General features: G+C 41.3%; 1 protein-coding gene across 1 annotated transcript; it reads left to right on the forward strand.

Annotated features, from left to right (window-relative positions):
- Nucleotides 1-4681: 4681 nt before the first annotated feature.
- Nucleotides 4682-7414, forward strand: LOC148998346 (uncharacterized). Its single transcript, XM_089127093.1, has 2 exons — nucleotides 4682-6736; nucleotides 7013-7414. Exon 1 carries the CDS (start codon nucleotides 4850-4852, stop codon nucleotides 6422-6424), a length of 1575 nt encoding a protein of 524 aa, XP_088983219.1. The 5' UTR covers nucleotides 4682-4849; the 3' UTR covers nucleotides 6425-6736; nucleotides 7013-7414.
- The last annotated feature ends 7921 nt before the right edge of the window (nucleotides 7415-15335 follow it).

Genomic DNA, 15335 nt, shown 5'->3' on the forward strand with positions numbered 1-15335 from the left:
AGTAGAGACGAGACCAACAGCTTTTGGAACCCCGGACTTGAACTTATTTCTTAATACAGGGCACTCTTTTTTCCAGTGACCCTTCTCCAAACAATACCTGCAACTCGACTCTGGATCCACTTTCCTAACATGTTCTGATTTGTTAGAACTCATCCTCACTGCATTTCCGCTGTTATTTGGCTTTTTATACAAATAGTCACTGGCGCTTTTATGAATTAGTACATATTCGTCCGCAAGAATGTCAGCCTCAGCAGCCGTTGTCACCTTATGTTCATTTACATACATCGCGACACGCTCTGGGATAATGTTTTTAAACTGCTCCAATACTATTAGATCAGAAAGCTGTTCAAATGTACTAACACACAATGATGTACGCCAACGATTAAAAAGGCTGGTCAATTCCCTTGCTACTTCAACGTGTGTTTTACGCTCATCCTTTTTCCATCCCCTAAAACGTCTCCGATACGCCTCCGGGACAAGTTCATATGCTTTTAACACCGCCTCTTTTACTACCTTATAGTTTTTCCGATTTTCAGAAGAAAGTGAGATGAAGGCTTCTTGAGCTTTACCTTCCAAAACACTTTGTAGTAAGAGCGTACATTCAGCATCGTTCCAACCCCTATCCTCAGCCAAGCCTTCGAACAGAGAAAAAAACACATCCGGATCCCGGTCATTAAATTTAGGCAAGAGTTTAATCATCTGCAGTAAACTGGTCATACGATTTCCACTCGCCCCCGCAAGTTCCTGCTCATCCAAGGAATCAACATTACCACCATAAAGCCTTCCTTGTCCGATCAATTTTAACCGTTCTGCATCCTGTTCTAATTTAGCTTCTTCCATTTTTTGTTGCATTCTAAAAGTCTCAAATTTTCGTTCTTGTTCTCGCTCTTGGATTTTCAATTTCTGCAATTCAAATTGTCTATCTAATTCACGTTCTTTATTTTGTATACTAAGGATTTCCAACTGTTGTTCAAATGTTAACTTGGTAGGCTCTAACAACGGCCGAGGTGTCGAATTTCCTGCAGGTGTCAACTCTTCGTCAGGTTGTGTCTCTGAAGTTAACATCAATATCTCCCTCAACTTCTCCTCTACAGCCTCTCGAAGAGGTTGAATCTTTGTACTTTTTGTTAAAGCTAATTCAAGATCAAAATGTTCAGCTACTTTAAATAATTGCGCTTTTGAAAGACGCTCTAATTTTCCCATCGTAGGAGCAGTTAAAAAATCCTGTAACAAGTCCATTTTTTTCTTAGTTTGTTGTTACTAAAACTTTTGAACAACCAAATAAATAGACAACTCACCAAATCCGACTGATCACACTTCCACTGCAAGAGGAAAAGCCACCCCGTATCTAACTAATACATAAACAACTAATTATCTCAACCCTAGTCTTCAGTACGTCCACATGCAGCTCAACTGCTAACCAGTCTACCCGCGTCCGACGTACCAAACACAACAAACTAAAATAAAAAAAAGCGTTAAGCGCTCTTCAGCCTAACACGGGGTTATATGGCTTATTGCAGTCTAAACCGCAACCTCCAAGCAAGTCAGTGCGACTATAAGTTGGTTTTTCTCTCTCTCCAGTCCAAAACCACTAATCAAAATAAACAAACAAAACTTTTTGTATGACACTCTCCAACTTGTTTGTCCAAAAAAAATAATCCAATCCAATTTCCTCAAACCAAATATTCTATTTAAAGAATTTACCAAACCATAATTCTAAAAGAATTAACCAATCATAATTCCACTTAAAGAATTAACCAAAACATAATCCTAATTCAAGAATTAACCAAATCAAGGACGAGCCCCCATATGTTACAACCCCTTGGCTCAAGGAGCAGCAACATGAATGGAGAGGCCATACAACGTAATCAAATTTGCACAAATTTGATATTTAATCAAAACAAGAACATTAAAGTATACCATAAAACATAAAGTTAACAAACAACATCATCAAGCCTTGGACTGGAGAGGGTGAGCAAGTCAGGACAACCAAGCAGCAAGACCAAACTCCAAGCCGCCCCAGCAGCTATCCTCCAGCTTCTTATGAGCAGCATGGTAAATCACCATCAATTCTCCACACCTGTTTCACAGCAATTAACCTGAGGACACAAAAAGTGTTACCCAGAGACACCTACTGGAAAAATAAAGTAGTACACCCCGTGATCCATCACAAATCCTAGAAGCAAGACGGCAACAAGCTGGTGTGAGTGTCTTAGGCCAAGTGAAAGTGAAAGGAGAAATGCCTGAAGTGGTTGCTGCTGGAAGCACAGTGGTTCTAAACGGCTGTGTCAATATTGTCGGGCCAGTGTCAGAGACTTGGGTAACCGTGGAGCCATCAGCATCATCGTCTTTGCCTGGCGGACTGTTAGTGGCTAGTTGTTTGCATTCCCTACCTCCAAAGCGCAACATCCAGGTTCCAGTAGTGTTGAAAAATGAGACTCAGGTTGACTTAACAATTCCTCCTAGAGCAGTATTGGCTGAAGTGCACACTGTCCAAAGTGTGATTGAGGGAAGAAACCCTGTGAATTCTCCTGTGTGTGAAGTTGTGAGACCTGCACAAGCAAAGATTGTCCCTGACTTTGGAGACTCTCCTTTATCAAGTGAATGGAGGGAAAGAATAACTGATCTAGTCAGCTCCATGTCAGATGTATTCGCACTGCACGATTTGGATTACGGTCGGACCGATAAGGTGAAACACCACATCAATCTCAGTGACAATACACCCTTTAAGCAAAGGTCTAGGCCTATCCATCCTCAAGATGTCGATGCAGTGAGAAGGCATCTCAAAGAACTCCTCGATGCAGGTGTCATTCGAGAATCGGAATCACCCTTTGCCTCTCCGATAGTAGTGGTAAAGAAGAAGAACAATGATGTACGTCTCTGCATTGACTTTAGGAAATTGAATTCACAGACCATAAAGGACGCGTACGCTCTGCCAAATTTGGAAGAAGCCTTCTCAGCTCTAACTGGCTCCAAATGGTTTTCAGTTCTCGACTTGAAATCAGGCTTCTATCAGATTGAGATGGAAGAGGCGGATAAACACAAAACGGCATTCGTCTGTCCTTTAGGCTTCTATGAATTCAACCGAATGCCACAAGGGGTCACGAATGCGCCGAGCTCATTTCAAAGACTAATGGAGCGGTGCATGGGCGATCTTAACAGGAGGGAAGTGTTGGTCTTCGTTGACGACCTCATAGTTTTCTCTAAAACTTTAGAGGAGCACGAAACCAGACTCTTGCAAGTATTGAAGCGGTTGAGAGAGTATGGACTGAAACTTTCGCCCACGAAATGCAAGTTCTTTCAGACGTCAGTCCGATATCTAGGCCATATAGTATCTCAGAACGGAGTCGAGACGGATCCGGCCAAGACTGAGGCTCTCAAGACCTGGCCAAGGCCCAGAAATCTCAAAGAACTCAAATGTTTTCTTGGGTTTGCGGGATATTACCGAAGGTTCGTTAAAGACTTCTCTAAGATCATAAGACCTCTTAATGACCTTACCATTGGATATCCCCCTCTGCAGAAAAACCAAAGGCAAGACCCAAAGAAAAGTGTGCAGTACCGGGATCCCAAGGAGCAGTTTGGGGACCGGTGGACCCATGCATGCCAGCAGGCGTTTGATAGCATCATAGAGAACCTGACTTCAGCGCCAGTCCTTGGATTTGCTGATCCCAGACTTCCGTACGTGTTGACTACTGATGCAAGTATGACAGGACTTGGGGCTGCCCTATATCAAGAGCAGGAGGGTCAAATGAGAGTTATTGCTTTTGCGAGCAGGGGCCTAACCAAGAGTGAGACAAAGTACCCTGCGCACAAATTGGAGTTCCTCGCGCTCAAGTGGGCGGTCACTCAAAAATTCAGTGACTATCTGTATGGAGGAGAGTTTGTTGTAGCAACGGACAGCAACCCGCTCACCTACATCCTAACATCTGCCAAACTTGACGCGACCAGTTATAGGTGGTTGTCCGCCCTGTCTACCTTCAATTTCAAGATCCAATATCGTGCAGGCAAACAAAACTTGGACGCTGATGGACTCTCCAGACGTCCTCATGGAAGGCCCGTGGATGACCTTACCTCCCAAAAAGAGCGTGAAAGAATTAAACAATTCACTCTTCACCATTTAGCGGAATCGGAGCAGCCAACAATTCTCCCAGCAGCAGTGAAAGCCCTCTGTGAGAGACACCAAGTCTATCAGAACTGTGATGATCCTGACTTGTCATGTTTCCAACCCACTGTGTTTGAGTCACTGTGTATTAATACTAATGCAGTACCACTGGAGTTCCAGCAAGAAGATACCCACGGCCTTCCGATCCTTTCCCAAATGTCTGAAGAAGAGTTGAGAGAACGTCAAAGGGCTGATCCAGAACTCAAAGAAGTCATTAAGTACCTTGAATGCGGGCAAAAATCTGAAGGAAAGCTTGTACCTGTAAAGATAGCCTTATGGCTGAGAGAGTGGAACAGATTGGAGTTCAGGAATGGTGTGTTATTTAGAAGGAGACAAGATCGAGGAGATGTGCTGTATCAGTTGGCGTTACCTGTGGATCTGCGGGAGACGGTCTTGACAAGCCTGCACAACGACATGGGCCATCTCGGAATTGAAAGGACTCTGGATCTGGCTAGGTCCCGTTTTTACTGGCCAAGGATGGCAATGACTGTGGAGGAGAAGATAAAAGCCTGTGAGCGTTGTGTGAGACGGAAGACCCTTCCCGAGCGTGCCGCACCCTTGGTGAACATAGCAACCAGCAGACCTCTCGAGCTAGTCTGCATAGACTACTTGTCGCTGGAGCCTGATTGCAGCAATATTAAGGATATTTTAGTGATAACTGATCACTTCACCAAGTATTCCGTGGCAATGCCCACTAGGAACCAGAAGGCTCAAACTGTGGCCAAATGCCTGTGGGATAACTTCTTCATCCACTACGGGTTTCCAGAGAAAATCCTCAGTGACCAGGGACCCGACTTTGAGTCAAAGTTGATAAAGGAACTATGTGGAATAGCAGGAATCCGTAAAGTAAGGACAACACCTTACCATCCCCGGGGCAACCCAGTTGAGCGCTTTAACAGGACGCTGCTCCAGATGCTAGGAACCCTGGATGAGAAGGGGAAGACCTGTTGGAAAGACCATGTGAAACCGTTAGTCCATGCATACAATTGCACTCGTAACGACTCGACGGGATTCTCACCTTATGAGTTAATGTTCGGGAGGCAGCCTCGGCTACCGGTTGATCTGGCCTTCGGTTTACCTGCCAAGTCGTTCCCATCTCATTCAAGTTATGTCAAAAATTTGAAAGATCGCTTGCAGGAGAGCTACAAAGTAGCAAGTGAGAACGCCTCAAAAGTGGCAAGACGCAATAAGAGGAGATTCGACGAGCGAGTGGTCGCCTCATCCCTTGAAATTGGAGATCGGGTCCTGGTAAGAAACGTCAAGTTGAGGGGAAAGCATAAGTTGGCAGATAAGTGGGAGAAAGAGGTATACATTGTGATCGAGAAAGCCGTTGACTTGCCAGTCTATACCGTTCAATCAGAGGGCAAAGATGGGCCGCTTCGCACATTGCACCGAGATTTGCTATTACCCTGTGGATACTTGCGAGAAAACACACCTGAGGAACCAGTAAGACCAAAGATACCCCGGAAGCCTAGAACTCGAGCAAACCCTGGTACAGAAGATCCCGAAAGTGTGACTGAGGACTCTGAATCAGAAAATGATTGTATGGATTATTATGCACCCAGGCACTTGCAAAGTGTTGGAAACAGAATTCTCTCCAATTCCAGACCTCAAAAGCAGTCAATTGGTGGAGAGACGGCAGAAGCTTCTCCTGAAATGAGAACTGTGATTAATACAGACCCTGAGCAACCTACTCCAGTGAAATTGCAAGTGAGCTTGCCTAACCTACCTGACGCTGGGGAGGGAATTCCACTGGATGAACCTGAGAGAGAGGATGTGCGGGTGATGGATCCCGTAACAGCAGATATGTTGAGTGACTTACCTGTTAGAGATGACCCAGGACTGGTAGAGCAGAGAAAGGAGTCAGATGAGTCGGCACCTAAGATCTCCACGGAGGATAATAGGACTGATGTCCTGCCGCAAGACATTGTAGACGATCGGGCAAACCCTCAGAGTGATCAGGCAGTAGTTGACCAGGCTGGAGAAAGTATCCTAAGGCGTTCGCAGAGACTCCATGAGCCACCAAAAAGGCTACAGTACCCTCAATTAGGGAATCCCCTTTCCTTGGTCATGCAATCTTTACTGCGGGGACTCAGTACAGCGTTCACAGCATCACTGGAGGAGTCTGACTGTCTTTGGGAAACCCCTCAAGGAATAAAAGCTGGATCTCCCTCTGCTGTAATTGCACAGCCCGGACGATGCAGTGGGACCTGCATATCTTCAAGGCGGGGAGAGTGTAACCCGGGTAATCCAGGCTACTAAAAAAATAATATGGAAGCAGAAAATAAGTAAGAAAGAAACAAAGAAATCACATATCAAATGAGGTGATGGGCTCTTTAAGAGCTAGCAGCAGAGGAAGTGCGGGAGTGCGCTAAGCCCCGCCCATCTGTACTAGCGGGCGAGTGAGATGAGGCAGCTACACGGAGCGATCTTCAAGACCCCTTCATGAGCTGATGCCAGAGTAAGACGCGGATGAGACGGAGGCTAGTGAAACAGATCGATGCAGATGGATGGAACATCAATGTGCCACAAATGAACTTCCTTGTAGGAAATATATATAAATTCATCGCCTTGGTGAGTTAAAACCCAAGCATTAACTTGACATTTATATAAAAATGTGCTGCGGATCTGATAGAGATTCAAAACAGTGTCATATAGACTGTGCGAGCCGAAGTGGATAGCACATGGGCTAAAGCTGACGCACGTGTGAGAATGCTAATGAGCTAATGAAGTACGCTATTAAGTGTTAAAGTGTTATGTTTAATGTGTTGATTGAAGTGCATACATGTGTTTTGACGATGATATTGTTTAACTGTGGATTAATTATTGTTCTGCCTTGTGTTTTACAAGGCTGGGTTTTTTTGTGAGATTCAAGTTCTCCTGTGATGGTTCCCTGATTCGTGCTGGACGCACGAGGTGCAGATTGTAAATGGCGAGCCACCGGAACCATATTTTCTGTTGAACTGTGTTTTTTGAGCCATCAAACTGGTAGGAGAATTCTTTCTTTTACTATTGGACAAACGGGACTTGGACTCATTGAGATCATCTTGCTTCCATTTTTTCCTTTTGATTTTCCAACAAAAGACATTGATTGTAATTCTGATTCATTCTAAAAGAATCAACAGTTCTCTGAACCCATCGACCGAGTTACGAACTCTGGTTAACCGAATCTGATTGTCAAATCTTGAGTCTCTGATTCACATTGGACAGACTATTAAAGGGTTAGTTCACCCAAAAATGAAAATTCTGTCAGTATTTACTCACCCTCATGTTGTTCCAACCCCGTAAGACCTTCGTTCATCTTCGGATCACAAATTAAGATATTTAGGATATTAAAATCGCTCCTGCATACAGTCCATAGGCTTCTTGAGGGACTGGCTCTTGCTGTCCTCGAAAAGTAATTGAAGACATCGTTAAAATAGTCCAAGTGACTACAGGGGCTCAATCTTAAGTTTATCAAACGACGAGAACACTTTTGTGCGCAAAAAAACAACAAAAATAACGACTTTATTTCAACTATTCACTTCCTTCTCCATAAGCCTATAGTCCGTTAACGTAGTGTGATTGCGTAGAGCTACGTCACACGTAGGCTCACTATTGGTCGACGCTGGTCATGTGTGTGTGATGCGTGTGACGTACAATAACAGAAGCTTACGCTATTAAACTAGTTAGCTGACTCGCGCAGAGGGAGAAATAAACGAATAGTTGAAATAAAGTCGTTATTTTTGTTGTTTTTTTGCGCACAAAAGTGTTCTCGTCGTTTGATAAACTTAAGATTGAGCCCCTGTAGTCACTTGGACTATTTTAACGATGTCTTTTATGACTTTTCGGGGACGGCAAGAGCCAGTCCCTCGAGAAGCCTATGGACTGTATGCAGGAGCGATTTTAATATCTTAAATATCTTAATTCGTTTTCCGAAGATGAACGAAGGTCTTACGGGGTTGGAACAACATGAGGGTGAGTAAATACTGACAGAATTTTCATTTTTGGGTGAACTAACCATTTAAGTTTAAAGAGAAAGTAATTTGTTTGTAACTGAAAGTGAAATTTCTGAATTTCATTCTGTGAACTGAATCAAACTGATTGTTCATTTGATTTGATTTTGAAGTATTTGAACTACTGATTGCAATACTTTGTGTGGAAGCATTATCCATTGTTATTTACTTGTATTGTATTACAAGGAATTTGACACAGAGGTTTATTTTATTTCTTTTATTGTTTTTCATCAATATGTGAGAGTCTGGTTCAATAGAGTACTGTCCAAAACTGAGTCCACGTATCTGGAAAAAAAACAAGAGTGTGAATATTGTCATTTACCATATTTGATTTGTTATCTTTGTAATCCACACATTTTATGTAAAAGTATATTTCCTCTTAATACAAAACCCAAACTGAATCATAAAGAAGTCTTTGTATTGATTGTTCACTCACCTGTTGTGCTGTCTTCCTCTCTCCAGTAGTCGCACTTTTCTTCTGATCATTTGGCCTATTGAATGTTACGCTAGTAAGACGCGCTAACCACGTGTCACACGCTACACACAGTTAACAACATACTCTGCCTATAAAAAATCTAAATGTGGAGTTTTTATATTTTAACATACACTCACCAGCCACTTAATTAGGTACACCTGTCCAACTGCTGGTTAACACTTAATTTCTAAGCAGCCAATCACATGGCGGCAACTCAGTGCATTTAGGCATGTAGACATGGTCAAGACAATCTCCTGCAGTTCAAACCGAGCATCAGTATGGGGAAGAAAGGTGATTTGAGTGACATTGAACGTGGCATGATTGTTGGTGCCAGAAGGGCTGGTCTGAGTATTTCAGAAACTGCTAATCTACTGGGATTTTCACGCACAACCATCTCTAGGGTTTACAGAGAATGGTCCAAAAAAGAAAAAACATCCAGTGAGCGGCAGTTCTGTGGGCGGAAATGCCTTGTTGATGCCAGAGGTCAGAGGAGAATGGCCAGACTGGTTCGAGCTGATAGAAGGGCAACAGTGACTCAAATAACCACCCGTTACAACCAAGGTGGGCAGAAGAGCATCTCTGAACGCACAGTATGTCGAACTTTGAGGCAGATGGGCTACAGCAGCAGAAGACCACACCGGGTGCCACTCCTTTCAGCTAAGAACAGGAAACTGAGTCTACAATTTGCACAAGCTCATCGAAATTAGACAATAGAAGATTGGAAAAACGTTGCCTGGTCTGATGAGTCTCGATTTCTGCTGCGACATTCGGATGGTAGGGTCAGAATTTGGCGTCTACAACATGAAAGCATGGATCCATCCTGCCTTGTATCAACGGTTCAGGCTGGTGGTGGTGGTGTCATGGTGTGGGGAATATTTTCTTGGCACCCTTGGTACCAATTGAGCATCGTTGCAACGCCACAGCCTACCTGAGTATTGTTGCTGACCATGTCCATCCCTTTATGACCACAATGTACCCAACTTCTGATGGCTACTTTCAGCAGGATAATGCGCCATGTCATAAAGCTGGAATCATCTCAGACTGGTTTCTTGAACATGACAATGTGTTCGCTGTACTCAAATGGCCTCCACAGTCACCAGATCTCAATCCAATAGCATCTTTGGGATGTGGTGAAACGGGAAATTCGCATCATGGATGTGCAGCCAACAAATCTGCGGCAACTGTGTGATGCCATCATGTCAATATGGACCAAACTCCCTGAGGAATGCTTCCAGCACCTTGTTGAATCTATGCCACGAAGAATTGAGGCAGTTCTGAAGGCAAAAGGGGGTCCAACCCGTTACTAGCATGGGGTACCTAATAAAGTGGCCGGTGAGTGTATGTTAAGCACTAAGCAGCCTCAATTATTTTTCCTGAATACCATCACGATTGAAAAAGTGACATTGATTTCCTACAACAGTTCAATAAACAGTTAAGATTAAGTCACTTACTGTTTATAAGCAATATTGGGTGTTTTTGTTCCATTTCAGCAGCGAAAATAGTTCCAAAGAAAAGTCACAGCAGAACCACGAAGCATCTCACAGGAACTCATCCTGTTTTCATTACTGAATGATTCAGCATTTTGAACGAATCGGTTGAGTCAAGGATTCAATGACCCATTCATAAACATCAACTGTCTCATTCTTGAATGAATCAACCGTTTGAACGAAACGTTTGAATTAATGAATCAATAACTCACTCATTTATACGGCCGCCTGCCGCCACCTATTGGCAGTTTAGTGTTATGTTTATAAGTAGCCTAGTATAATTCTTTTCAATATTTCTTATTTGCACATTTAAATCAATTTCATAACATTATTTTATGAAATTGTAATTTTTCAGTGTAAATGATTTAATTTCATCAGCCCTACCTAGGGTAACAGTATGCTTCATCTTTCATTTTAAATTCCTAAATTTGATCAATAAATTCAATTATTTAGAATAATAAGACACTATAGGGCATTTAATAATATTGGTGGATGGGGATGCCCTTAAAGGTGCATATATTACAATTTGCCTTTTTAAATATCAAAGCTGATTGAACACTGATGAGAATATTGCTTCAGAATAAAAAAATAAATACATTTTAAAAATCCGGACAAGCAACTTTTTTACTCGGACAAGTGATTGACAGATTTACTTACTTGTCCGGAGGACAAGCACGTGAAAAGGCTTAAGGGGATAGTTTACTTTCAAATTAATTTTTGATATGTTTTAGCTTAACTCAAGGGCATCCAAGATGTAGGTGTCTTTGTTTCCACAGTAGTTTCAATTTTGATATTTTTAGGTTTGACTATCCCTTTAATGTCGAGCCCTGAATAATTTCCTACCCATCCCTTGCTGCCACTGAAAAAAAAAAAAAAAAAATTACCTACCGACCCATGACCTCAACTGACAACCAACCGGAACCAATTTTTTTTTTTAGGCCTCGTACACCAAACGTCTGTACTCTGTATTGAGCTGCTTCATGTCAATCACTGTATGCTGTATGCTTTCGAATCAGTACTGTGATGTCATACACCAATCGTCTGTACTCTGTACTGAGCTGCTTCATGTCAATCACTGTATGATGTATGCTTTCGAATCAGTACTGTGATGTCATACAATCGTCTGTACTCTGTACTGAGCTGCTTCATGTCAATCACTGCATGCTGTATGCTTTCGAATCAGTACTATGACGTCATACACCAATCGTCTGTACTCTGTAACAGGCGCGGATTTATGGGCGGCCAGATTGACAGGTGGCCCACCCAAACAGATTATTAAAAACAATTTAAATTTTTAATTTTCATAATAATAATGAATTAAGTTTGGCCTTACGGCCCCCCAACACTTTATATGATATGACAAGCGCTGAGCGCGTCCATCTCTGGCTCAGCGCCAGCGAGCGCACAGTTTGAATCTGGCAGTGATGTCATGTCACTGTACATATTTTGTCCAGACTTCGACACCCTTGCAAGGAGAGTAGACGAGGCTCATTGTTCACATTGGTAAGACAAAGAATAGGGCCCGTCCACAGATTGCGCACTCAATTTTGTAATTTCAAATGTACGTTCATAATGGAAGCAACGTTGTCGCGCGGTCTGGCGTCTGATTGACTTGTCAAACGCGTGCGTTTCGACAGTCAAGGGACGCGCGATTTGCCATAAAATATAATATCTTGACGACATTTATAAAATATAACATCTTGACCATATTTAATGTTAACATATATTGCATAAATATTTTTATGTATAAGTATGTGTGGATATGACAAATATTATGCCCAGAGCTTTCAATCATTTTTTCATGTATTCTTCGGATGTTCATGCCTATTCCACTAGGCGTTGTAAAGATTTGTATCTTGCCTTTTGTAGAACTACAGCTAATCAATCTACACTGAAATACAGAGGGAATTCCCTCTGGAATCATTTGGACCCTGTTTTAAAGACTACAATCACTATAAACACTTTTAAAAGAGAGCTGAAAAAAATGTTAACATATAATTAAGTTTATTTTTTTAATTTATTGTATTAACATGATTGATGTATTGATTATATTGTCTTGCTTGATCATGTAATTTTATGTCCATTTTAATGAGATTTTGGGGAAGTGGTTTTATAAGACCTCATGTCTTCTCACTTTCTGCCGCACAGTTTTTTTTTTTTTTTTTTTTTTTCCGTTAATGGACTTGTAAAGTTGTATTTTAAATGTTATATGCGCAAATAAATAAAATCTAAAAGCTCGCATTCTTAACGTGTGCTTTGTGGTCACGGAAAATGCGCATGAGAAACTCCCGGGTTTGCAGCAAAACGTGTGTCCTCGACGTGTGATCTGCTATTTAAACGAGATTGTTTCTGTCTGCAGGTGTTTTAGGTTAACAGCCATATATTGTCTTATTATTTGAAATAATTGAATTTATTGATCGAATTTAGGAATTTAAAATGAAAGATGAAGCATACATTTAATTATATTGGGGGATGGATGCCCTTTAACGTGCAGAAATTACAATATGGTGATTTAAATATCAAAGCTGATTGATCACTCATGAGAATATTGTTTCAGAGTAAAAAATAAAAAAATAAAAAAAATGCTTTCAAATCAGTACTGATGTCATACACCAATCGTCTGTACTCTGTACTGAGCTGCTTCATGTCAATCACTGTATGATGTATGCTTTCGAATCAGTACTGTGATGTCATAATCGTCTGTACTCTGTACTGAGCTGCTTCTTGTCAATCACTGCATGCTGTATGCTTTCGAATCAGTACTGTGACATCATACACCAATCGTCTGTACTCTGTAGAGAGCTGTTTCAAGTCAATCCCTGTGTGCTGTATGCTTTCGAATCAGTACTGTGACGTCATACACCAATCGTCTGTACTCTGTAACAGGCGCGGATTTATGGGCGGCCAGAGTGACAGGTGTCCCACCCAAACAGATTAATAAAAACAATTTAAATGTTTAATTTTCATAATAATAATGAATTAAGTTTGGCCATACGGCCCGCCCAACACTTTATATGATATGACAAGCGCTGAGCGCATCCATCTCTGGCTCAGCGCCAGCGAGCGCACAGTTTGAATCTGGCAGTGATGTCATGTCACTGTACATATTTTGTCCAGACTTCGACACCCTTGCAAGGAGAGTAGACGAGGCTCATTGTTCGCATGAACACCATTACTTGGTAAGACAAAGAATAGGGCCCGTTCACAGATCGCTTCTTTTGCGCACTCAAGTTTGTCATTTCAAATGTACGTTCTCATAATGGAAGCAACGTTGTCGCGCGGTCAGGCGTCTGATTGACTCGTCAAACGCGTGCGTTTCGACAGCCAAGGGACGCGCGATTTGCCATAAAATATAACATCTTGACCATATTTAATGTTAACATATATTGCATAAATATTTGTATGTGTGAATATGACAAATATTATGCCCAGAGCTTTCAATCATTTTTTCATGTATTCTTCGGATGTTCATGCCTATTCCAGGCGTTGTAAAGATTTGTATCTTGCCTTTTGTAGAACTACAGCTAATCAATCTACACTGAAATACAGAGGGAATTCCCTCTGGAATCATTTGGACCCTGTTTTAAAGACTAAAATCACTATAAACACTTTTAAAAGAGAGCTGAAAAAATGTTAACATATAATTAAGTTTATTTTGTTAATTTGTTGTATTAACATGATTGATGTATTGATTATATTGTCTTGCTTGATCATGTAATTTTATGTCCATTTTAATGAGATTTTGGGGATAAGACCTCATGGTCTTCTCACTTTCTCCCGCACAGTTTTTTTTTTTTTTCCGTTAATGGACTTGTAAAGTTGTATTTTAAATGTTATATGTGCAAATAAATAAAATCTAAAAGCTCGCGTTCTAAACGTGCGCTTTGTGGTCACGGAAAATGCGCATGAGAAACTCCCGGTTTTGCAGCAAAACGTGTGTCCTCGACGTGTGATCTGATATTTAAACGAGATTGTTTCTGTCTGCAGGTGTTTTATGCTATATTAACAGCCAGTGTCTTATTATTCGAATTAATTGAATTTATTGATCGAGTTTAGGAATTTAAAATGAAAGATGAAGCATACATTTAATAATATTGGGGGATGGATGCCCTTTAACTGTGCAGAAATTACAATATTGTCAAGTCCACTCCAGTTCAAGTTCCAAAGGACACAAGGACAACTCAAATTTCCAACTCAATCACTTTTATTTTGGCTTTATCAGGTGATTGTTCTGTTCAGCAAATTAGGTTGTAAACCTTTAAGACAGAACAAAAGTTACAATTTTAAACATTTTTTTTAACAACACAATGAAGAAAAATATGATTTCATGAATCTTCCAAATTTGTTTGAAAAGTCACCATTTTTAACTTTATACCATCCTTTTGCATCTTATACTGTTCATTTTTACAAACTCAAAATCTAATATTTTAGCACAAACACAAAATAAATGAAGGCAAAATAAATGGTGTTACTTAAACATCTACATAGCAGTTAAACATAGCTCGAAAATATCAAGCACCATTTTAAACACCATGAAAGTAAATAAACATTTTACAGACCATTGGCGTCTTTGGACTGAACATATGAGTAACTTGGAGCCTCTTCTCTCTGAAGTTTGTTTTCCTGACAGACTGAGAATCTCCATGCCTTTTCAGGTGTTCCAAATCAGTGTTAATGACGATCAGGTGACAAGCAGCCGGTTTGCTGCTGCTGCTGGTGGTGCACTCTGGGAAGTGTAGTTCTTTGATTATCACTCCTGAGATTCAGCTCAACACCTCCCACTTGAGCTCCTGGTTTTTTCAAACCCAGAGAGGTCACACAAGCCCTTCACACCCCACTTGTTCTTCAATGGGAAGTAGAATGACGAGTCGTCTGACATCCCTATGAAGAATTGTGGCTGGGATTTTGGTTTGAAGCCTCTTAATTCTTTCACTGTTAGCTCTTGTGATGTGAACAGGATAACTGGGAAAAGTCTTCACAAACGCATCTCTTACAATGCCTTTGCAGTCAGAATTTACACTGACTACTCTAGCGAGTTTGTACTGCCCCCTCAGGGCGTTTTGGTCAGCCACCCAGACCACATCTCCAACAGCAACATTTCGCTCTTTGGTGTGCCATTTGCTTCTTATGAACAGATTAGGTCCAGCCAGTTGGCTCCACTTCCTCCAGAAATTGTTTACCTCTGCTTGAATATGTTTAAGCCTTTTATAGGGGTA

Source organism: Pimephales promelas, chromosome 1, assembly GCF_988280905.1.
Source record: "Pimephales promelas chromosome 1, fPimPro1.hap1.1, whole genome shotgun sequence".
NCBI lineage: Eukaryota > Metazoa > Chordata > Actinopteri > Cypriniformes > Leuciscidae > Pimephales > Pimephales promelas.

Bases quoted from the DNA above. Each gene is read 5' to 3' on its own strand.
- LOC148998346 (XM_089127093.1), top strand. From the start codon at position 4,850: ATGCCCACTAGGAACCAGAAGGCTCAAACTGTGGCCAAATGCCTGTGG.